The following is a 25,749-nucleotide window of genomic DNA, read 5'->3' as shown; positions in this document are numbered from 1 at the left end:
ACCGCAATAGCATGCGTGGATCACAAAAATACTACAGGGAAGCCTCAAAATTAGCCAGAGGCAGGCTCCATTAATGTGGATGCGCTACCTCAATATAGAGCCCCAAGAATCACTGGGGAGTAATTAGTTTGAATTATTCTGGGAAATAGTTATTTCTAAATAGCAGCAGCAGAGTGTTCATGCTACCACTATTTCGAAATAACTATTTCAGAATTAGCGTTATTCCTCATGGAAAGCAGGAGTTATTATTTTGAAATAACCAGCCCTTTATTTCAAAATAACTGGCCAGGTAGCATGGATGCTCCGCTTGTTATTTCAAAATAAGGGGAGTAATTTTGAAATAACTCCCTAGTATAGACCAGGGCCTAAGGCACCTCTCTTTCCTCTTCTTATAAATGAACCCTAGGTACCCAGCTGAGGCTTTGTGGTTTGTAACATTCTTCCTGTCATTTTCTGTGTGCCTAAAACTTAGGCACTAAGGCTGAGAACAGTGGAACCTAACTAAAACAAACAGCAAACAACCATATAGACTTATGTTTCTACAGGGATAAATTGGTATTTCAAACATACTTACAATAGTAGTGGATAATCTCAACCAAACAGCTGACAAATACTGTAATAATAATTATTTTTATACAGGAACAAGCTGAAATTATGTTCAGTATAACCACAATTAGCACTTGTTTACAGGCATTACATCTGCAGTTTACATACAGTGATCACTATTTCAAGAGCAAAACAGATTTATTAAAATATATTAACATGCCACAATGGTTTAATTAAGAATCAAGAAAGAGGACTTCCTTAAACTTTATTACAGCATGGATCACACCCTAGATGGCTCTAGCGCATTTTCCTTCCCACTCTGGATCACAGACCACGAGCCCTTCCATCCACAATCATATAATATCCCTACGGCAACTGCAAGTGCTTATCAGGAAAAGTAATATTAGGAAAGAATTTGATATTGTTTAGCTTCTTTCAATTACAGTTCCTGGAAACAAAGAGAGGCAGCACTGTATGACTACCTAGCTATCCATAGACAACAAGGGCGCTGGACCACAAACCACAGAGTGAGATCACAGATTTCAAGGTGTTCAGAAACTCTTGGGCATGTCTATACAGCAAAGAAAAACCCGCAGCTGGCCCATGACAGCTGACTCAGGTTTGCAGGGCTTGGGCTATTTCATTACTCAGTAGACTTCCAGGCTCAGTACTGGCTCTGCCTATTCCCATCCCCTCAAATGATGGGCAACATGGAGTTTAAGTAGTGGAGAATGGCTTGCATGAACACACTCTCAATATCTGGAAGAATTTCCTGCTCCATGAGTGACCTTTAATGAAGGGACATAGGGAACTTCCCAAGACAGAATGGAGGAAAAAGGAGTACCCATCATCTAATGGCAAGGCATTTCCCCCTTCACAACGGTTTATTAAATATTTTCCAGTATGAAGTAAGATAGCCAAGGAAGTCTAGGATTTTTTCTAAGCTTGTTCACTTACACAAGAACAGCAGCAGCACTTTTGCTTTGCTTAAATGGCAACTTTTACTTTCCTTGCTAGCTTAAGTGGCTGTATTTAAATATACAAATTAATCTTGTAAAACAAATTCCAATGAAATATTTTTTATATTTTCTCCTCCCCCCAAACAATTATTTAAAAAACCCACACCAATGTATATGTTAGGCGAAAAGATCCAAGTCCATACAAGAGTCTCAGTCTGTGACTTTGTTCATTCATTTTCTCCAGTAACAAAAAGATGCACATTTTTCTTAGACTGCAGCATTTGAGCAGCACGATCTACACCTACCACGGCAGCCAACTTCTGAGCATCATACTTTGAATAGAGAACAGTACAAGTCCAAGTAGCTTCCTCTCCAGTGGCTATGGCTGTCAGCATATTACACACCTCGCTGTAGAAATGGGGGTAGGTTGGCAGCTCATAGAAAATAAGGTTTCTGATGCCCTTTATTAGGTATCTGAATGAGAGAAAATACCAGTGTCACAATCGTGCATTCTGCAATCTGATTTCAGAAACTTCATTTCATGAATCTAATGAAGTGGGTCTTTGCCCACGAAAGCTTATGCTCCAACACTTCGGTTAGTCTATAAGGTGCCACAGGACTCCTTGCCTTTTTCATTTCTGTTGTCCACTTATGAAGGTTACACAGCTAATTAAGGACTCAACTCTGACTTCAACTGCATTTTCTTTTGGGCAAATCCTTAACCTCCCTGCCTTAGTTTCTCAAAATACCTCTGGCACACAGGGAACTCATGGACACTAAGTTAATAGCTGTACTTTAAAGATGCAGGGCCAAATTCTGATATTTGTGTAAGTTAACTCCAACCGCATTCACTTTGTCCCCTGAAATGCTAAGTATCACCATTTCAAAAGTGTTACTTAGAATATGGGTTTAACCAGAAAAGCTATTTTCTAAAAGGTCATGAAGGCGAGAGGGAGGGAGGGAGAGAGAGAATGTGCTCAAATCAACAACAAAAAGCCCAACACAGCTTGTGGGTTGATCTGTATTACTAAAATTAGCAAGACCCTTATACTCAGATGATGGATCTTAATGAGATAGCTCTGTGACGCTGTATAATTCAAAGGATGCAAGATGTGAGTGTTTCAGGTTAATTTATGGGCATAAAGCTTATGGTTTTTCGCATCTTTATTTAAAGCTGAGATTTTTAAGCTAGTCTACATACTGCTATACGGGGAGACTGGAGATTTGAGCTGCGACACTTTTCCACAGGTAACACAGGGGAGCACTTAGCAGCTGTAAGATCTGCCCCCCACATAACTTCTGCTCAATAGGAATTCCATAATCTATCATGCAAGGTCATTACATTAGCCTCTGGGCTTGTAGCAGAATCCCACATTTGTAATTTCCGGTTGCCTAACTAAATTCCACAAACATTTTCATCTGGAAAACTTATGCCCCCTAAAAACTCTCTTAGTAGTGCTGTTGTCATTGAACAAATTCCATTATCCTTTTCAGTGAAAGGAAATATCCCAACACAGATGCAGACTGTGATGAAAGGTACTATGAGGCCAATTCTGGGTAGTGCTGTGTTCCTGCACATATCAGTGGAAGTTGGGAGCATATACCATCCCCAAGCATCGAGACCTATACATTAAATATTATTACTGCAATTTTTGTTGGTGCTATTATTTCATGGGTCTCTTACTACAATTGAAGATTTCCCCAAAGAGGTTATACTGGTTCATGAATCAGACTACCCAGCTCCAATCTGTAGCTGCTAACTTAAGGCTAGCATGCTCTTACGGGATCAGATTTTGCCTTCAAATTTCTCTATGTGAATCTCAAAGCAGAATCCAGCCCATGGCTTACCTTTTGTAAAAGTGGAAGCGTTCTGTGAAAATTAAGAACTGCCTCTCTCCCTTGAGAAAGAACTGTCTTGCTCTGGAGATATCAGATTTTTTGCTGTATTCACAGATGTGTATAAAATTCAGCTCTTCCTTCTTGAAGTAATTTCGAAGACGTACATAGTCAAAATATGATGGAACATAAATGAGTGTGTGTGACATGATTGCATCACGATACTCAGGCAAAACTTTGTCAATGAAGAACTGAAACCTGCGTTAAGAAAATGCACATTAATATTATCCTGACTCAATCATCCTTCCAGCATGTAGATGAGCTCTCTTAAAAAGTCAAAGAAACAAAGCCTTATAAAAACATGAACGACCCACACTAATCCCGCAATAAACCCCACAAAGCCTCCAAATGTGTTTATTATTCTGTCACAGTCAAGAAAAACTTTAAACTGACCAAGATTTCCAGACCTGAGAAGGTCTCAATGCAAAGTTACATCAGTGCAAGGGGATCTATGATGTTGACTGTAATCTTTTACAAGAACGGGGCAAAGGGGCTTTGCAGGAAAGTACCAGTGCATTCACTTGACTGTGCAGCGTCCAACACTTATCTGATGAGCAGTAAGAGTGCACACTACTATTTTTTTGAGGCACACCAGCCCTGTGTATAGAGTGCACTATGTTCTAAGCACAATATTTGAAACTGCAGGCCTGGGGAATAGCAGAATGGCTTGGGTGACAGATTACCTTGCATCTATGACAGAAATAGAACTTTCAGCTTCCAGCCTTCGGAAGACATGAGGAAGCTGTACCACAACACGGCTGATGAAACCAATCAAGGGTACGTTCCTAACAGCGACCTGCGGGAGGCAAGTCAAACAGAGAAGTGATGAAACATACATGGTGTTCAAGAAGCCTTCACGTTCTAATCAGTTTTCAGTGGATGACATGTTCAAAACAGCCTCATTTGTTGCCTGAAGGAACAAGTCATTACAGAACTAGTGGCTGCACTACTTCTACACAGTATCTGAGTAACTATGCATGACATGAGGTCTAGGGAGATATGCGAGTGGAAAGTAACTCACTGTTTCCTGTATGCCTTTTGCTCATCTTTGATAAAGAAAACTGAGTAGTCATTTTCACTTTATGGTTCTCATGGATGAGTACAATGCTGCAGTATTTGGCTTGAAAGCAAGCTAAAGAGAATGTACCGTGTAAACAAAAACTTGATTGAAACAACCCCCCAGAAACCTCCAGTAGCAAGGTTTAAAAGATTCAATACAAAACCGATCTTTAAAATTTGACCTGAAATTATTATATCAGGAGTCCTTTTGTGTTTGCACAGTACCTAGCACAATGGGACTCCCTTCTTGTCTGGCTCTTAAGTACTGCCACAATAAACAAAATAATTCAAATTACAATGGAATCTCTGGGGAAGAGAGGTTGCTTAAAGCACTGGTTTGCCACTGGAGATAGTTCTTAGTGCAGGTTGGTACTGTTGGTTAAAAGCTGATGTGGGTTATATGAACTTTTAGCACATGCACAAACAATAAGAATTTCTATTGCTGTTTCTTCATGTAGAAGATGAATATGGTATTTTGTTACAGAGCGAGTGGCCCTTCTAAAGGGAGACAGCTCCAGCCCACTGTGATGGCAGCTTATTTGCCTCCATAGTTAAGAAAATGAACAATCATCTGATCGATAGCCATGTGACTGAAGCTGGTCTCCAGGGCCTGGCCAATGAGGGGGCCAGAAAGACAGAGGCCTGTTGATAGCCAAAGGGGTCAGTTTGCAGAGTGAAGCTGCAGGATGAGAATCTCTTGCAGTGGTCCATAAGGGAGGGAGCTGTGGTTGTGGAGAAGGCCCAGCTGGAGATTTAGCTTTCCTTTTGGAGAGAAGACAAAGGCAGTACAACTGGTCGTATGTTATCTCCAGGGTCTCAGGGAACAGTGAGAAGCAGTACCTCACGACGAGAGGCTGGGCCCAGCTTAAGATGAAGAAGAAGTCTTGTGTTTATTTTGAACTTTCTCTTAATGGCCCCTTTTTGGTTTTATCATCAGACTCATTAAAGCTTTCTTTTTTTATAGGAGAGGGGGTGGAAAGAATTATTAAGGAATGAAGAGGGGAAACTGAGGCAGGGCACAAGAAAGTCACTCCGACCACAAAAGAGCACATAGGAAGCAGCTGACTGATCCAGTTATTCCATTACCTCCAAAATCTAAGACCTATCTGTGAACTCACCTGCCCTTTGTAATTGAAGCAGTGCTTATTGAAGATAGAGTTAATCTGGGGATCTTGAAGCGCACTAAACAGTAGAGTTTGACGATAATACTTTGACCAGTTATTCAGATTCAGCATGCGCACATGAGAAAAATCTACACCGTGGGACTCCAAAGGCAGCAGGTTGATGTGGTTCATCAGGTGCTTTAAACAGAGAGAAACAGATGTATGTAATTTATACCATGAACACACACTTTGCAAGTAAGTTAACTGTACTATAAAAGTTAGTGAAAATGGATTAGTCAGCCTACAGCATAAAGACTAGCAGCCTCCCAAAACACAGCTTTCTGGATCCTGTTCTCTCAGAGGAACAGTTATTTTCTAGATTTCTTTCTACAGGACCTACTAATTTCATTAGCACTTCAGATTTTAGATGTTTAAAGTGCAGTAGCTTTCATTCTGGATTTGGTCCTGGCTTCTGATTCATTCCCCATGTGATAAGAGTAGTTACTTTCAACAACTTGGGGGTCAGTTCCAGAAATTCTAGGGCCTTGGCTTAATCAGTGAAGCCCAACTGGAATCCCCATAGCACTCAATGATAGTTACGAGCATAGATGGTAAATTCATCCATCCCTGTGCAGAGAAGGCAGTACCGGGCTTAAATGCCACAGCAGTGAATTTCACCCAGATTGAAATTGGATTGGTATCAATGAATGCACTCTTGTTAATACTCAAGTTTTGTACCCCCCCCGACACATTACTTGGAAAAGACACTCTCCTAGCTCACTTCTGAAAGCAGAAAGTGTTAACGGTGCTTCTTAATTCTTAGGAATTGATACCTGGGCACCTTACTAGGGTGTTTCAGGCATTGAAATTTGCTTTCTTTTAATAGACTGAGCAATGTATTTTTTCCTGAAAGATACAAACGTAACGTTTCAAATAAATTAGGGCCCTACCAAATTCACACTCCATTTTTTGGGGTCAATTTCAGTCATAGGATTTTTTTTAAATGGTAAAATTTAATTATTTTAGCTCTTTGATCTGAAATTTTATGGTGTGATAATTGTAGGAGTCTTGACACAAAAAGGCGTTGTGGGAGGTGTGCAGCACTGCTACCCTTCTGTGTAGCTTCTGGCTGCAGCATTGCCCTGAGAGCAGCAGCTGCTAGCCAGGAATCAAGCTCTGAAGGCAGAGCTACCGCCAACAGCGGTACAGAAGTAAGGATGGCATGGTATGGTGTTGCTACTCTTACCTTTGCGCTGCTGCCTGCAAAGGTAGGCCCTTAGTCAGCAGCCATCAATCTCTAGCCTCTCAGTTCTGAAAGCAGCAGTATAGAAGAAACATGGGTATGGTATTTCCACCCTTACTTCTGCACTGCTGCTGGTAGCATACTGCCTTCAGAGAAAGGCACCCAGCCAACATTACAACCACAGAGCCGAGGTAAGGGTGATTCGCCTTGTGATACCCCTGCAACTCCCTTTTGGGCTAGGTCTCTCAATTTTAGAAATGCTGGTTTTCCCTGTCAAATCTGTATAGTAAAAATGTTAAGGAGCAGGTATTTGGCTAATCATGTATAAATTACACAATTAGTCGATAAGAGGAGGCGCTTTGCAGAGCCACAGTGGGATTAGCTCTTGGAGCCAACATGAGCTGGGCCTGAGCATCCTAGCTCATGCTGACTCTGAATCATAGAACCATAGAGCTGGAAGAGACCTCAGAAGGTCATCAAGTCCAGCCCCCTGCCCTAGGCAGGACCAATCCCAACTAAATCAACCCAGCCAGGGCTTTGTCAAGCCGAGACTTAAAAATCTCTAGGGATAGAGACTCCACTACTTCCCTACGTAACCCATTCCAGTACTTCACCACCCTCCAAGTGAAATAGTTTTTCCTAATATCCAACCTGGACTCCTTCCACCGCAACTTGAGACCATTGTTCCTTGTTCTGCCATCTGTCACTACTGTGAACAGCCTCTCTCTCGCCTCTTTGGAACCTCCCTTCAGGAAGCTGAAGGCTGCTATCAAATCCCCCCCTCACTCTTTGCTTCTGCAGACTAAACAGACCCAACTCCCTCAGCCTCTCCTCGTAGGACATATGCTCCAGCCCCCTAATCATTCTGGTTGCCCTCCACTGGACCCTCTCCAATGCATCTACATCCTTTTTGTAGTGGGGAGCCCAGAACTGGACACAATAGTCCAGATGTGGCCTCACAAGAGCCGAATAAAGCGGAATAATCACATCTCTGGATCCGCTGGCAATGCTCCTCCTAATGCAACCTAATATCAGCCTCTGCCCAGGCCACTGCGGACAAGGGATGCTTTTTGGTAGCCTCCCCTACCCCCCCACCCCCAAACACAAACCGCTGCTGCTTCTATCAGAGGCAGCAGCGAGGGGGAGTCAGGTGGCACCGTGGAGATGGTGCTGGTGGGAACCAGCTTTTAAGCCCAAGCACTGGCTCCTGTTCCCCCTACCCTGATACAGAGGCAGCAAGGAGGCGGTGGCGGGGAGGAGAAGTGAGCAGTCTAGTACTCAACTACTCACTCACATCCCTACTGCATAGTATGGGTAAAAGTGCATAAAAGACCCGATTACATGGTCCATGATGGGTTTTGCCTGGCTGTGAATTTGGTAGGGCCCTAATAATAATTTAAGGAATATTTATGAATTACCTAAATTCAACAACCAGAAGGGTGTTAACTCTCACAAACCAAACTCCAAGGCAGGCAGAATGCTAATTCCTTCCCACATTCCTCGCATATTTAGATACAATATTCTATTCTTCTTTCTGACATGAAATGGTGTGTAATGTTACAATAAGCTGTCATGCTGCTGCTATTTTGCCTTCCAGAAATGGATGAACCAATCCATTATCTTTCTCGTAGCGTTGTTCCAAGATTTAAACAGTTGTGAAAGTCCTCACAATACTGTGGATAAGATGTGCTACAGACATGCCAAATACTGAAACCTATCAAGTAAAAGTGCTGAGTAGTACTTACATCTAAGGAGTGCCATACACCTAGCTGACTTCAGCGTACATCTGATATTCCAGGACAAAATTACTTTTAGCATGTAAAAAACATTTGTGAGTTGAAATGTAAGTGGAAGGCAGAGAGAAAGAGAGAAACAAAAATTTGACAGAGTTTATTGCTAGAGATGAATTATATATCACTAGTTAGACATCATAGAGAACGCCAAACAAATAAAGTAACACTGAGTGGAAAAAAACCCTACCAGAACATGCTCCCAATTCTGCATCAGGTAAACGTCTGCTTGATCAATTATAAGAATTTCTATTGATGCAAGGAAATCATAATCTCTCTTTTTCTCCCCTTCTGCTCCAATAATAGTCCTCAAACCAAGGGGAGAGGCAATGATGATATCAGAAGAGTAAAATGGTGCATATAATCGCATACTCTTTTGAAGAATAGCAACTCCTGTCCAATAAAAATCAAACATCAGAATTTTCTTGGTGTCTGACTTCTTGTTCACTGTGTTCCTTCCACCCACCAACACAAACTGCAAAGGGTCATGCAATGAAAAAAATCCATAGTTCCCTCTCCTCTCCGCAGTTTATACCACGGGTGGGAAATAAAAAAGCGGGGGTTGCCGGGATTAGTCTCTGGTGCGCTGCCACTGCTATATTTACCTGTCCTTCTGCAGGTACCAGCGATTGCAGCTCCTGTTGGCCGCAGATTGCTGTTCCTGGCCAATGGGAGTGGCAGGAAGCGGCACAGACCGGAACACTGCTTCCTGCAGCTTCCATTGGCTGGAAACGAAGATCTACAGCTAACAGGAGCTGCGATTGTTGGTACCTGCAGAGACCCCGGTAAATATAACAGTGGGGGCCTGCCTAGAGATGTAAGCGACTAGTACACTCCTCTAAAAGCAGTAGTGACTCAACTAGTCGCTTTCCCACCCCGCCCCTTGCTGCCTCTGTCAGAGAGGTGAGGGGGAGGAGGGGAAGAAGAAGCTTGTGCTGGAGGGAACCTGCTTAAAAACTGGTTCCCCCCAGTACCATCTCTGGGTGGCAGAAGAGGCAAAGGCATAGCGGGGGACCAGTGCAAGCCAGGATTTCCAGCTCACGCCTGGTTCCAAACACTGTGTGTCTGCTTTTTAAATGTATTAAGAGCCACCAGCCACTACTCAATTAGCTGCTTACCCGCAATTTAACATCCCTAAGCCTGCCACCAGCTAACCCTGGCAGACTGGATCCAGCTCACAAGCTGGTATTTGCCCACCCCTGGTTTATATTCTTCTCCCTTAAATCTTGTTGCAATCATATTGTCCTTGGACAGAGGAAGATATCAATACCATTAAAAATATATTAATACCATTCAGAGAGCCACCAGAGAAAGTGGTACTAACACACAACAGAAAGTACTCCTTTCCTTTATAAAGGCAGGCTGACCCATTCTGTTCTCATTTCCATCAATGCCAGTCTGGATTAACTTTATGAACACTGCATGATATACAGACATTCTGGGATGACCGAGGCATCATATCTTGTGGATAAAAATAAGTTAACGAGTTAGTTATCCCTATCACATTTACCTTATGGATATTTGGGCCCACAGTATTCTGTGCCAAAGTTAGACACTTTGGTTAGAATTCCTGACAAATGGCAAAACTCCCACTGACTTCAACAGGCCAGGGTTTCATTCTATGTGTGTTTGAATTAAAATTATTTGTATTTAAAAAGTTCTTGCTGGAAGTTAAGTCAATGAAATAAGCTACCACTGGGTATAAAAACACAAGAGAGAGTTGCAATTTAATGTAATAAAAACCTTGACTTTTTAAAAAACAACAAACTAGCAGAGTTTAAAATGCACTCTACTTCATACTAAAAAGGATTTTAGTGCCTACACAAATGGCAATGGATGCCATCTTAATGCTGCTGCAAGATGACAGATGACGATTTCCTCTATTCAGATATGCATTTTTTCACAGATCATAAGTGAATGAGACAAGTTTTTACATGGGATGGGATGCTGAAGAAAGTGATTTGGCAGTAGAAAGCAGTGCAACTCTCAGGCCGTGTCTAAACTACACCCCTCTGTCGGCAGAGAGATGTAAATTAGACGTTTTGAAAGTGCAAATGAAGCGGGGATTTAAATATCCCGTACTTCATTTACATAATCATGTTCTAGCACTGTTTTGAACAAGCGCCATTTCGAAACAAACCGCAGTTTAGACCTGGCTTTTCTGACAACAGGGCAATTTTTTAAAAGATCCTATACAATCACCCTGTTGTCGGAAAAACTGCATCTAAACCGCAGTTTCAGTTTCCAAACGGCGCTTGTTCGAAACAGCGCCAGAACGCGATTAGACGTAGCCTCAGTAGAGGACAACTATTTCCTGATGGTTGGAGGCAACAGTTTGCATTTCCACAACATTATCAAATATCTTTGAATGCCAATTTATCTTTCAAAGGACAATAATTTTAAGAGCCTTTTTTTTAATCTGTCCAGATGAGTTCGGGTAAGTAGTTGTTCATTGTGACATCAAACTAATTCTATGCATACTAAGCTTCCAAATCAGCATGGAATTTCAATTTATTAAACAGTCTTGACATTTTCTGCTCAACCACTATTCACATCATTTCCCAACCCTTTACATGCATGAAAATGCTGCTGGAAATCTGATTCAATACAGTAAAAAATTGCTTTTCTCATTACAGAATTGCTATTTTTTCCTCAAGCCATTACTGATTAATAACATCAGTGAAAACAAACTGCTTTAAACAGAAGAAACTATGGTCACCAGAAGTGAAAAAGCCCATCCTTTCTTTTATTGGGACTAGGGAAATCCACATTGCAATTGAGAGACACTGGGTTCTAAAGTATATTAAACTTGATCTGACTCAAGAAGCAGAAAAACTTTTCACCAAAATCAACCAAACAAAAGTCACCCTTGACCAAGAATCAATTTTTCAAAAACAATTAAACCACATTTTTAAAAGTGACTTAAACACTTAGGAATCTAATTTTTGTTCGAAGTCAAGAGAAATCCTAAGTTGCTTAGGAAAAGCATATCACCGTTTAATTTTTTGAGCTAAAATATTGATTAAATTATTTTATTACCTATCCTGAAATGGTCATCGATGTTGCCTGCAAACACAGCTTCATAATCTTCAGGTCTTTTCAGGTTAGGAGGTCTGTCGGTTGGATCAGAACCAAACTCCCCTTTGAAGCGCTTTTTGTTACTTACATCTATTTTTTTTTTACTCCCTGACTCGAGGAGGCTGATGAAAATCTGCACCACCCGTAAAGCAGATTCACGGAAAGGCACTACTATCAGCACCTGTATGGACCAAGAGACTTATTTAAAAAAAAAAAAAAACAACACCACACACACAACTTCCTTGGGTAAGGAGGCCTTCTCTTGAGCACAAAAAAAAAAAAAAAAAAAAAAAAAAAAAAATACATAGATGGCTGAATTTTATTATTACACACAGTACCCTTTACTGTGCAATTTGGCCATTTCCCAGCAATTAAAGGAAATACATACGGAGCCCTTGCCAATACATTCCAAGCTAGAGGGTTGTGCCTGCAAGAGAAGACTGACTCAACAGATACGTTTCGATCCTGAAGTTGGCTCAGTGATGTTCTTCAAAATGCACTTCCACTAAAACAGGCCCTAGATGACAGCTTCCAAACACCTTATAACAAAATCAGCTGTAAGTGACTCAGAGCAGGAAATGCAATAAGGAGTCCAGTTAGCCCCCTTTTCTGTGGGGAAAGAGAAACCCTTGGAAGTGGAACCTGTGAAGCTCTACTGTACAATGGATGCCCAGGTGTTTACCCCAAGTTATAGTCTGGTGCTCAGCTCTGCAGAGGGCACTCGGGTCATTAGTATGCAGGGCATGGACATGGGCACGGGCACCAAAGAATGTGCTATTCTGCAGATCTTCCTGTTCTCAAGCCATAAGCTAACAAAGGCCTGTACACAGGTTATCCAGCCAAATGGCTGGAGCAGTATCTATGCAGCTCCTTGGACTTGGCACTCTGTTGGCTCTAAGTTTGTGCCTTAACTTTTACTAGAACCAAATACTCTAAATAAATAGATAGAAGAAAAAAGCCCAAACAGGATATTTTTAAAAGGTGATTTGTCCACAACATACTGCAACAAGCCAACACTGGAACTATTAAACAAGGCCATTGACACTTCCAGTGACGAATACGTGCAAACTGAATCCAGCTGTCTAATCAGTTTATGGCGGCTTCATGCCAGGCTCTCTATCAAGAGCATAATTTAATAGCAGGACAGCTCTAATCTGGGCCTCATCACCAGTGAAACGGAAAAAGTGGCCTCACTGGAACCTGATGGGACCAGATCCCCCACAGCCAATACAAACAGATCCCTGCTGTTTTCAATTGACACAGCATCAGAATTATGTAATAACAGCAGAGGAATTCCGTCTGAAGCAAAGCGTTACCTGTAACAACAGTAGTGCTTGCGAAACAGGGGAAAGGGAGTAGGAACTCCTAATTATTTAGCTGAAGATTAGTGACTATACAGAACCATATCCCCTGGGCCTAAGAGCAGCCAGTGATTATCTGGGGCAGTATGTATAGATGTTGATCTCTAAAAGCACAAACAATATAAGTTTTAAAGGGAGATATGGAGGCTGTGGAATGGAATAAGAACAGCAATGGAATAAGAACAAGGAAGGAGACACACATCAATCTGTCATGGCTCTAGAAAAAAAAGGGGTCTCCTTGAATTAGACTGCCTGCAAAACGTGCAAACTAAAGTTAGCCCTTCTCTGAGACACTTTACCTTTGCCCCTGGCAGAGAGCTTCAAGGCAACATGATCAGCCAGTGTGGAAGGACAAAAATTGAAAACATGTCACAAGATATGATGAGCTACAGGAAGAGCCCAGGATAAACAATTATAACATTTGCATGGCAGAATCAATTACCCCAGAAAAGATTAAGCTAATGCAGTCCTCCCACCTTAGGTCTAGTGAGTCCTTGGTCCCTCAAGTCATCACTCTCAACTGTTGACTTGTGATCTCTTCGTTTGGCATTATTGCTCAGGACCTGGGCATTTGCCTTCAGGACATGATTCACTGCATGAAGACAGTAAGTATGACGGACTTCTTCCCCATTCCCCAAGGCAGTTCTTTCTGGATAGAACAAGTCCCTGTAGCAATTCATAATATAAAAGAGTTCTTTTTGCAACAGGGTAAATGGGTGACTGCTCTGTTTAGTCCGTGTGGATAAGAACTGGCGATTCACTTCTGGCCAGGTAGATTCTAAAGTCTTATGAAGATGAAGCCGTTTCAAACCAGCTTCTTTACATGGCTTAAAAGTTTCTGACTGCTGTAGTGCAGAAGAAAAAACTAACTGGCCTAGCGTTGGCCACTGGAAAAGAAAAAGAAAAATCCAACATTAGCTCCACACAACCAAAAATATGCATTGCTATAGCAGTTATTTTAACAACATACATGAAACACTAATCTCTCAAATTTTATACAAATTAAAAACCATTCTTCCTTCCATATGCACGGTCTCTGGGGCTTGGTCTACATTAAAAGGTTTTATTGAAAAAAGGTACTTCAGATGGGGACCATGAAAAACTCACACCTCTGACCAATGTAGCTGCCAACAAAACCCCCACTGTTTGCTACATTTGCAGGACAACTTCTGTCAGTGTAAGCTGCATGTATACCACAGGGCTAGAAGAGCATTGCAATGCTCATAGAGTCTCCATAGTATAGACATATCATTTAGTTTCTTGGTAAATTATTCGTGTATGCACTTTTTTAAAATCAAGGAACAAGTTCAGAGGCGATGTAAATTACATGTTAGTTGCTGTGTTTTAGAGAGTTTAACCAGGAAGCATAATCTAGGGTGATTTACATTCTGAAAGACCAGAAGTGATGAGTGCAGTTGGGGAAGTAACTAGAAGGTACAAGTTAAATAAGATGTTAGCATCTTCTAGCCTTTCACCACATAAGTTGCACCAATTTAACCTCCTTTAGTCTCACTTGAACACAATTTACCAATGTGCATCATTCATCAATTTATACTTGCTCTATATCTGTATCTATGCCCATCTTTAACAAGAAAATCATGGCTTACCATAAGATTCTGATTAAATATCAGATTCCAGCCTGAGTAACAGTAAGACAACACAACATATGGATAAAAATAAATGATAAAGAAAGAAGGCTATTGTATTTTAATGCAAATTATTTCTCTCTCTAAGAAACTTCTTTAAAATTATGACCATTCATTTTACAACCTAAATATACTATACTACAATCTATTAAAATAATTTAATTTAAAGAAAAATAACATTCAAGCAGTACATTGTTGTTCCCACAGTTTAAAAGAAAATAAGACCGTTGCACTGATCATAAGTACCTGAACAACAGTTTGACAAAATGCTGAGCCCAACTTTTGACTGTAATAGCCTCTTCTGCAAGTGCAGAGAGAATATTTTCTTTATTTCAGTTCATTCAACTAGAAAAAGCAGGATATGAGTACAACAACGAGGTGTGAGTGGATATCTATTAATTTCAAAGATGTAAAGGGCATGCTGACCAGAAACAATCAGTGCAACTCATTAGCTACAGATATGCTTCTTTTATTTACTAAATCAGTTAGTTTTGAATGCAAAATATGTTTTAATACACTTGCTTTTTAAAATATTATGCATACAAAAACTTAAGGTAATTTTAATTGCTTACTAAAAAAGTTTTAAAACAGTTTTATAGATTTTTGAAACTAAATTCTAATTTCCATCAAAACGCAGCTTGACAAATCACGAATAAAAATTAATCTATTGAAAAATTTATCATTCGCCACTTTCTAACATATTAAAAATGTAAAAATTACAAATCTATTCAGATATGTTAACTCTCTATATTACTTAAATAAATGTGTTTTGCATATATTTTCTACAAGAAAAAAGTAGCATCAAATTATGCCAATAAATTTGAATTATTTATATCAAGATTTCTTGCTTGCTGATTAAAAATCAGTCACTTAAAAATTAATCTATGCTGGTGTTGAATAACTGGATGCTCGCTTGCTCGAGAGAGAAAAAACTACTTTCATGGAGATATAATCAACATGGCACTAGAAGCAGAATGTCATGGACATGAATGATAGGATTCAGTGGTCCTAGGACAATGACTATCAAGATGCATCTCATGCAGTTCATTATTGTGAGTCAGTACTAGGATTACAAAACTAATGATAATTGTTAAGTAAGATTACAACTGAGAAAAAACATCAATTTAAAATCTGAAATAGATCACACACCCTTCTCAATAAAGGCTGCACCTGTATTGGAAAGTGTCTAGCTCAGTTTGAATGCTGTGGCAATTCAAGGAATAAAAAATTGTATTCATTTTCTAAAATATTTTCCATCTATCCAGCTTTGGTTCCTATTCATTACCAGATTTTCTAAAACTACTAGGAGAACAGAGTTGATGGCTTCAGGTTCCCTCTTGGATAATTTTTCCAAGATGTTACATATGCTGGGCATTTTTAACACTCCCTCCTCCACCCCCACCCAGGAAACAGAACCCTTAGGCTACGTCTACACTACATGCTTCTTGTGCAAGAAGCCTTTTGCACAAGAGTTTTTGCGCAAAAACTTTTTGCACAAGAGCACGTCCATACCTCAAAGCACATCGCAAAAGCGATGTGCTTTTGCGCAAGAGAGCATCCACATTGCATGGATGCTCTTGTACAAGAATGCTCTGATTGCCATTCAGCGAATGGCAATCAGAGCACCTACACTTCTTCTCTGGAGCATCCGCGCTTGCCTTTTCGCACAATAGCTGTAGCACAAAAAGGAGTTATGCCTCGTAAAAGGAGGTTTACCTATGCCGAAAAACGCCCTCTGTTCCGCCATTTTACTGATCATTTACTTGCACAAAAGCATATTTGAGGTGTGGATGCTCCATGGGTTTTTGTGCAAAAACACCTGGCTTTGCGCAAAAAACCTTGCAGTGTAGATGTAGCCTTAGTGACAAATGCTTGTATTTGAAAAATTAGATCAAAGAGCAGATCTGTTAAGTGTGGCTCATTGTGCAGAGGAGGAGTCTTGTCTTAGGTGTGAGATCCCAGATTCAAATCCTGGACAAGCACAAGTTTTCAGCCTAGCTAGAGCAGCCCGTGACTGTCATGCATGCGGGCCCATTGGTCAAAGTAGTACCTGTCCGTTGCGGGTCCCTCAGAATTGGAGCAGCCTTCTGCCCTCAGCCTCCAGTCCCCACCAGTTAACTGGAACCAGTTAACCTCTCACATGCCTAATTTTAACTAGGCAAAACAGAAAAATCTCAGCAACAATTCAGTCTGATTGAATGTTGAAAAGAGTTCCAACTGATACAAAATATTCTGAATCTATTTCTGAGCAGACACTGGAATTTGGAATAACATTAATCCTTTTGTATACTTTGCAAGCTAAAAATCAATTTCATTTAATGCAGGCACCTTGTATAAGTTCATGATGGAGAAAACAAGCACATCCTTACCTTTAGCTGAACTGTATTTTTAGGATGTGACAAAATGTTTTCTATTTCTTTTTCTTCCAGTTCTTTGGTCATATGTTGTTTGAATGGATCTGTTTAAAACACAAGCAGCTGTTGTTATTCTATCTGGAATAAACATTCTGAACAGATTTGCAAATTGAGGCAAACATATTTTTAAGCCAGGTAACGTAACTGCTAGAGCAAATGATTTTACAGCGTTTGAAGGGAAGAGACATTTTCACTTTTACAGAATAGCAAATACTCTGCACATAAACAAACATTTTAAAATTGCACCACTTTGGAGACAATGGCGCTTCAACCCCACAACAAGTGAGACAGGGACAATAACAACTGAGATTAGTGGACAGCATTCCAAGGGTGTAGTCATTTTCCATCTAACCTGGGCTTTTGTACTGCTGTACATCACTTAGCATCTCCCATCATACGAAAAAATAGTAATAATGGGCCAGTTTCTTTTTTCCTAGAAAGCCATGTCTGGGATAGGGTACTTTTGATCAATTATGTCAATACTGTTCTAGTTATGGGAGAGAAGCAATTGAAAAAAATCCTGCTTTCAAAAAATTTCATTTCCGTAAAAGATAGTGAATACTCTGATTGATCTAATCTCTCCTACCATCCTAAAGAACTTCTGAGATCTTTAAAGGTCTGATTTTCAATTAAGTTAAGCAAGTTAATTGCACAAGCTGATCAGGTAGCAGTCCGTACACAACAGCCTGCACATTCATAGATACAGCTTTTTGAAAATCAGGCTCGGATAATAATTGCATCACATGGTATTGCTCATTTCATAAGTAAAAATATTCAGTAGAGAATCCTAATGCTAATGAGTTGAGGTTATTTTGTGCTCAGAATTCATGGGGTTTTCTAAACTGTGGAAATACTATGCATATCATCCCATCAATGTCACTGAAGAGAATACTACTGTAAAGATAAGAGCATCCCTGATTTGTTACAGTTTATTCTGGTTCCAGTATTGGCTGGCCACGGAAGGGGCCTGATATCCTGCAGTGACTTCCTGAAAATGGTGCTAAGGACAGAACAGAAGTTTGTTCCCGGACTGATGTACCCCATCTGTTGTTCTACAAGACTTGGTTTCCCTTTCTACCACAGGTTAGAGAAGCAACTTGCAGTCCACAATTTCACAAAGAAACATCGTTTATCAGCTGAACAATGACACTGTGATGGCCAAGTATGTATTTGAAAAACTGGTAGTTCCTATTAAAATGCAATGCCCACAACAGAAGCAATATTCCCAGGATAACAAGAATGAACAGTTACTCTCATCACCTGGCTCTTTGATGCTTCCATCCTACTTTAGCAATTTAGCAAATTCCAACCCAGATTTAATATCAACTGCCATTGTAAGGAGACAAGCCAGTGTCACCAGGGATGCTGCAAATATAATTTCTCTCAAATTATCCCATCTAATAGCAAAACCATACAGCATAAAACAGGCACAGAAATTCTGCAAGTGCCCATGTGTGATATGGTACTTTTTCACTGCACATGGTATTGTGATTCAAACACAGGAGTTTAGGTTCCACATCTCCGTTTGATTTAACATTTAGAGGAAGATTCTCAGCTTCACTGCTAACAAGCACAGCACAGAACGCACAGCCTTTGGTGTCTTCAAGCCGGTCATTACTTAGACGGTGCAAACAGCATGTCTGCATTACAGCAACTTCCTTGGGCTGGATCATTGCCCAAAATCTACAGAGTATGCTCCTGGCTTGCATGTTACATAAGGGCTTCTGAGGGGATGCTCAGAAGTCCACCTTATGCCTGTTCTAGTGCCAAGTGAACCCTCTAGCTACACACTGATGTAAAATGCCTAAAGCCCTCTCCAGCCCTTTTTCTTGGCATTAAAGGGGCCACAGCAGCAGTAAGAATCTCAGCCATTGTTTCTTGAAATGCAGGAGTTGAGTACAGATGGCATCTACATTCTCAAAATTCAGTCTTTGTTTGCATTACCTGCATGACCTGCGTGTGGGTAAATTCAACATTCTGCTCTCTCCTACCAGCAGTCCCAATCATGTCACTGTTAACCGGGGAATAAAGAGATACCCAAGTCTGCAGTCAATGACTCTATACACATTACCAGGTGAACTTCAAATGTAGCTTACATAGACATAACAGACTTACAAGTCCCATAACAGGGATGTTATGTGAGAATTCAAAGGCTAGGTATCATATGTTTAAGGAATTTGCAGTCTTGCCATGTGTGGCTATTGTAAACAGGTGTAAACTGTCAAACTACAGGAGCCCTACTAGTGTCAGCTAACTACACAAACCAATACTGTATTTTACCTTCTGAAACCATGACAGAAGAGTTTTTCTCTCTCTCATCTGCATTGTAATCACCAGTCTCCTCATCCAAGAAATTGGTTTCCAAGCTAAATTCAGATTCAAGTTTCACATCAGTGAACTCTTCACTTGCTCCATGTTTTGGGTCACTAGAGGTATCTGCTCTGTTGGCTTGCTCCTGCTCAAGCGTCTGCTTTGCTGTATCTTTAGCTGTGAATTATTGAAGAAAGAAATGAGTTATGTTCTCCTAAAAGTCACTCTGTATGGACAGCTGACTCTTGCTGGTTACATTTCAAGTCCTACTTTAGCTACTGGTTATTTTTCTCAATATTCTATCCAAAAACAAAACTGGGTTGTGTTTTACAGTAACAAAGGCTCACAGTGACCCTTACACGTGATGCCCTAGAGATTATTTTAAACAACATCTTTGCAGATGGGTGCTTAAGCTGCCAAACAATACCATTTTAATAGCTACAATTTTGTAAAGCTGCCACCTCTTCACTAGAATTCTTTGCTACTCAACCTTGGAAATGAGACTCTCCTTGTGACGAAGGAGGTTTCCTTCCATCTCAAATATTTTGGCCTTTAGAGGGCAAGAGGAAATGTGGGGAGTGTCTTTCTCCGTCTCAATCAGTGAGGGGTTTTTGTTTTGTTTCTTACTTCTGTGCAGCCCCCGACTGATTTTTCTGTGGATCAGCAGCCCCCGACCCAAAAAAGGTTCCCCATCCCTGCATTAGACAAACAAAAAGTACCTTCTTCTTCCTTGTCCTGCACATCACCCTCATCTTCTTTATCAGCTGAATCATCTACATCTTCCCCCTCCTGAAACTCTTCACTGCCTGTCTCTGCCTCATCACTCTCACCATCTTCTTCAGACTCGTTTTCATCATCATCTTCATTGTTGGCATCTGGAACTGTCTTTAATGTGGCCAGTAGCTTGTGGTACACTGAGACCTGTTCTGGGTCACTCTCTCCATCACTTTCTGAATGTGAGTGATCGGAATTCTCAGGCTGAATGTGAAAACAATGTTCCAGAACATACATATTACTCCTTCCACATGTCAATGGGCATGTATCCTAAAAGCCTAGTACATATAGTGTGGCTACATACACAAACCTGCAGTATGTTCATTTAATGTTTGTTTCCAGCCCAACACCTCCCATTTTAACTTTTGCATTCCATGATTCTGCTCTTGAACAGACCCAAATAGTTTAACTGTGTCTCTGTTTTAAACCTACCACATCTAATTAGGTCCTGATTTAACTCAATGGGCTTGTCCAGAGTGTAGAGTAACACAGAGTTTGACCATGTCAGCCTAAGCCATTGTCAGAGGGAGGTCAGAATGTTTGCAGTCTCCACAACTATGGAGTTCCACTAAACCGCTGCAGGACACTCAAAAGCGCAGCCCACATAGGAAGGGGCCTGTTACAGGTTTCTATCAGTGTAGCTCACTTCGTACTCAGTAAAAAGTCACTGCCTCAAGGCCAAATACGAAACATCTGACTTTCAATGAGGCAAACTCGATCTCTGAAAGACTAAGTCAGCAAAAGTCCCTTATAATGACACTACAGAACTTGGAAGCAGGCCAACCTTGACTACCTATGCAATATTCAGAATACTAGCTCATCTGCTATACCAGACCACAGCATGATCCAGTGTAATAATGTTTGGCTAGGACTGCAAATAAATTTCACGCTGCAACCTTCATTACAAATCCACATGACTATGTAGGAACACTGACAAGCATCCCCATGAGAGTAAATTTTCCTTTTCAGCTCCTGAAATCTTGAAGAGAGAGGCAACAGAGATACTGTACGCAACAATGTGAACTATGGCTGATGAAACAAACCAGCAAAAGAATCCAATCTTCACCATAAAGTTGTGAAACCGCTTCATGTACCTCAAAGGGGACAGAGGAGAGGATTCCCTTTTCCTGACCAAAACAAAATGAAAGCACTACAGATCTAGAGCAATGGAACAAACTTGAATGAAATCCCTTCACTCAGTGAAAAAATAGTTTAACTGGAGAATGAAAATCAAATTGCCTACCCTATAACGTCCATGAGTAAGACAGTTACAAGGGACACTCTCGAGTTTTATTTTATACTTATTAACACTCAATTTTAAAGTTTTACTTTTCACCATTATTGCTGGGTGACAATAGAACGTAGACATTTTACACTTAGTTTTGATGACAAAGAGACTCATCAGTTTCTACTCAATTTTACTTCCTGTTCTAGGCAATGCTAAAATGTTTGGATTGCAAATCTGTCAGAGAAATGTTTAAAATCAAACAAAACTGTTTTTAATGATTTTTTTAATTTTACTGGAAGTATTCTACAAGCAGGTTTTTACCTAAATTTTAATCTAGATTTGGCATCTAAATTAGCTCCATACTGTCTAATGCTTTACACTAGTTTCATGACCATCAATAACATTGCAAAGTGGGCTATAAAAATAGTAATAGTGTATTACCAGCTCACAAATTTCAGTTGTTTCTTCTCTTCCAGAAACCCTGAAAAGACATAATTAAGAAAAATAAATTTCAATTATCTGATCATTTTTCCACATATGACATAATAAAATGATGGGATGAGGAAAAGGGAACACTAAATATGAACCCCCAAAAAGTCTCAGTGTAATTAAAAGCCAACTTTGAAAAAAAGCTAAATGTTACAGCATGGGCTAGATCTTTAAGGGGAACTAGACTCAACCATAGCCATGCCTAGTACTCCACCTCCCAAGTGAGTTTTTTGGGTCAGGTGCCAAACATCACATAATGATAGCTCCAAAGGTAGGGCTTCCTGTAAGAATGACCCTTCAAGAATGGCCATCTTCAAGAGGGACACCAAGAGCTAGGAAAGACCTAAGAATAGCCTAGAGTGGGTGACCAAGAGCTCTAGGGAGATGTGGACTGATGCCTTGATACAAGGGTAAAAGAGAGATAAAGAGACACACACTTATAATTTAAAGGACCAGAGAAGCTCCTTATAGCTGTGGTGTCCACATGTGGCTATTTGGCCAGTTGAATGTGACTAGTTCACTATAGAGGCTACTGCTTCAGAACTGGTTGGATACTATGGTCCTAGAAGGTAATCTGTTCTCCATACCAGCCAGCCAGAAAGGTCTGGCAAGACTAAAGCAATCTATAGAAAGAGGTAGAAGAAAAAACTCTGAGGAGTTAAGAGCCCTGTGCCAGGGAGGAAGGACATTGAGCCTATAAAATGCAACTGGATGATTTTGGCTTTGAGTTAACATAAAATAACAGTTTAATGAATCAGACTGGTGAAAGGGAAAGTGCCCTATTATGGTAGTTTGACTGGGGAAGGAGAGGAATTAAGGCAGTTACAGAGTCTGGCAGAGGATGAAATGACTCGTCTTTCACAAAAGCTATAACCACCAAGCTAGGGATGTAAAATCCCATTTAACTGTTTAAACAGTTAAATCAGCTGAGCTGGAGTGCGCACACATGCACACCAGCCCCACCAATTAACCAAACAGTAAGTATCGCCCATTAAGGGTGATGCTTACCAGTTAACATGGTCCCCACTCGGTGCCCGCGGGCACCATGGTGCCTGCCAGGACATTTATGTACACCCATCTAGTGACCAGCCCGAGCCATTCTTGTGCCCCAGGCGCCTGGAACATGCACGGCCGCTGCTCCCGGGGGCGCAGCTCATGCACAGCCCCCGCCCCCGGCAGTCCCAAAAGGTTGGGGACCACTGGATTAACCTGTCACATCCCTAAGCCAAGCATTCTGCTTTGCTGCTTCTGACAGGCAAATTCCCTTACAAACATTAACAATAAAGCCCCCAATTGATTACATGGTTATTCTCCTAAATAAGTTCATATAACAAAAGCTAACTGGAGCAAACTAGCATTTACAGCACTACGATAGGATCAGTAAACTAGCAGGGAAGTACTGTTCCTCTAGAAAAAAAACTCACATGCAGCATCTTGCTAAATGTTGTAAAACACACTGGCTAGCAATTCAATTCCATACTAGTGAAGGATCTCTTTATAGTTAATTGACAGATGAATCAGCAGGGGTTTGTGAAAGCCAAACACTACATAAACTGGACTAAACATTCAAACTGTACTCATCCCTCATGAGACAGTAGCAGCATGTAGAGATCCATAAAAACAGATCTATTATGGGCTACCAATCAGATCCACTTAGTCTCATTCATTCTAACAGTCTCTAACTTGGATAAGGGTGGCTCTAGGGGGAGACAACAGTCCTCAGCACCATTTCTCAGGACTCTGCAGCTGACAGCATATCCCTCAGGTGCACAGGTGGCCGTTCAACATGCTATCTCCAGTTTCTAAAACCTGTGATCTCCACATGACACTTCATAATATTCACACTGATCAGCCAAGTCCCACTTGGAATTTTCACAAGTGAGGATGATGTGGCAGGTGGAGAAAGCAGAATGCTGCAGGGGTGGATAGGGTTACCCCCAGAGGAGGGGGAGAAAATTAAATGAAACCCAACCAGCCTCTTGGTGTGCACAGGATGCTCACACATTAGGTTTGGATTGTAGGCAAATAGTTTAATTGTGTCTCTGTTTTAAACCTACCACATCTAATTAGGTCCTGATTTAACTCAATGGGCTTGTCCAGAGTGTAGAGTAACACAGAGTTTGACCATGTCAGCCTAAGCCATTGTCAGAGGGAGGTCAGAATGTTTGCAGTCTCCACAACTATGGAGTTCCACTAAACCGTTGCAGGACACTCAAAAGCGCAGCCCACATAGGAAGGGGCCTGTTACAGGTTTCTATCAGTGTAGCTCACTTCGTACTCAGTAAAAAGTCACTGCCTCAAGGCCAAATACGAAACATCTGACTTTCAATTTGGACTGTAGGCAGCAGAGGGGGGAGCTTTAATACAACTGTATCTGAATAGAGAGGCGCTTGTCAGATAAAGATCTAAACCCACTTAGGAAAGGTGGATGAGTAATGGGGAAACTAAGGTTTAGACCAGTCAAGTGTCTCATCCAAAGTTACAAAGAACCAGGGACACAGTAGGAGTCTCCCAGCCACCTGCTTTTATCACTCGCCATCGTGGCCTTCTAAAGTAAGAGCAGCCTGCCTCCCCGGGCTGGCTCTTTTCAAGCCAGCCCCTTCCCCTATATGCTGGAAATGGGGGGTGGGGGTGTCGGCACTGCAGCACCCCTGGCTTGAAGTGGTTTGCATTATACACCGGGTTTCCAGTTTGGTCCAGCAGCATTGGTCCAGCGCCCCGGCCCCGGCCAGCCTGTCCCAGCAGGGAGCAGCCTCCCCGGGAGCCGAGGGCCCGGCTGCAGGCAGACTCTCCGCAGGCCTCCCCCCAGGGCACGCAGGGTTGGGAGCAGCCGGTGGGGCTAAGCTCGGGGCGATCGCTACAACTCTCGCCGCCGCCGCCGCCTCACTTCCTACTTCAGGGGCCCGCTCGCCTCCTTTAGCCTCCGCTGCTCTCTCGGGGCGAATCGGAGGCCGGCAGCGAGGTGCTGCCCCCGCTGCAGCGTCAGAAGCCCGGGGGGGGGGGGCACTCGCGCTCTGCGCGGCGGGGGAGAACACGGGGAAGAACAAGGCAGCTCAGCGGCCCCACGAGTCACATCACGCGCCACTCAGGCCGCGGCTGCAGCGGAGCCCCCGGGCGGGCCGCGCCCACTCGCCTGTCGTGGAACGGGTGCTCCTCCCCGAACTCCCGCAGGTGCCGCTTCTGCTTCTTGCTCAGGCCGCCGATCAGCGGCAGCCGGGGCCTCCTCTTCCTCATGGCGCGGCCGTGCTCCCTGGCGCTTTACGGCCCGTCGCAAAACCTGGCAAATCGCTCCCCCCCCCGCGGCACCGCGCTGGGCGGCCCCGCTGGCTGAGACTCCGCGCCGCGAGGCGCAGGGCAGTAGCCAGGGCGCGCGCGTGGGCAGGCTGTGGCGCGCGCATCCCGGCGCCAGCCCCGTGGCAGCGCCGGGGCTCGGGTAGAAGCCGAGGCTCCGAGAGCGGGAAGGGGCCTCGGGAGCGCGCGGGGGGACGCTAGTTCTGAAGGGACAGATCGGACCCCCCCCCCCGGGGCGCCAGGCTTGTACCGTGTTTGGTGGGGCCCAGAACAGGTCCCGCTCCCGCCCCCACACCTGCCTGTGAGCCGGTGTCTGTTTAAAATAATGTGCAGATGGGCTGGAAGCCGCGTTGAGCAGGTTCCCCGCCCTGCTGCCCAATGCGGGGGGCGAGGGAGGCGGGCTCTGGCTGGGGTGAGGATCAGGGATTTGAGGTGCAGGAGGAGCTCAGGTCTAGGGCATAGGGCTGCAGGGCGGGTTCCCAGTGCAGGAGGGGGCTTAGAGTTGAGTGCAAGGGCGAGGGCGCTGGCTGGGCATGTGGGCTTTGGGATGGGGCAGAGGAGA

The 25,749-nt window shown here is 42.4% G+C and overlaps 1 protein-coding gene across 1 annotated transcript; it reads right to left on the bottom strand.

The window, feature by feature from the left end:
- Window positions 1-611: 611 nt before the first annotated feature.
- Window positions 612-25,204, bottom strand: UTP25 (UTP25 small subunit processome component). Its single transcript, XM_075925446.1, has 12 exons — window positions 25,030-25,204; window positions 21,849-21,888; window positions 20,125-20,383; window positions 19,376-19,582; window positions 17,051-17,139; window positions 13,512-13,922; window positions 11,636-11,855; window positions 8,787-8,989; window positions 5,579-5,761; window positions 4,085-4,197; window positions 3,354-3,599; window positions 612-1,979 (listed from the first exon to the last, which is right to left on the bottom strand). The coding sequence occupies exons 1-12, from the start codon at window positions 25,128-25,130 to the stop codon at window positions 1,733-1,735; spliced, it is 2,319 nt and encodes a 772-aa protein (XP_075781561.1). The 5' UTR covers window positions 25,131-25,204; the 3' UTR covers window positions 612-1,732.
- Window positions 25,205-25,749: the final 545 nt, after the last annotated feature.

Source organism: Pelodiscus sinensis, chromosome 3 (genome assembly GCF_049634645.1).
Source record: "Pelodiscus sinensis isolate JC-2024 chromosome 3, ASM4963464v1, whole genome shotgun sequence".
In the NCBI taxonomy this organism is placed as follows: Eukaryota; Metazoa; Chordata; order Testudines; family Trionychidae; genus Pelodiscus; species Pelodiscus sinensis.
Note: the sequence above shows the minus strand (reverse complement) of the source record. Positions and strands in the feature narration are given on the sequence as shown.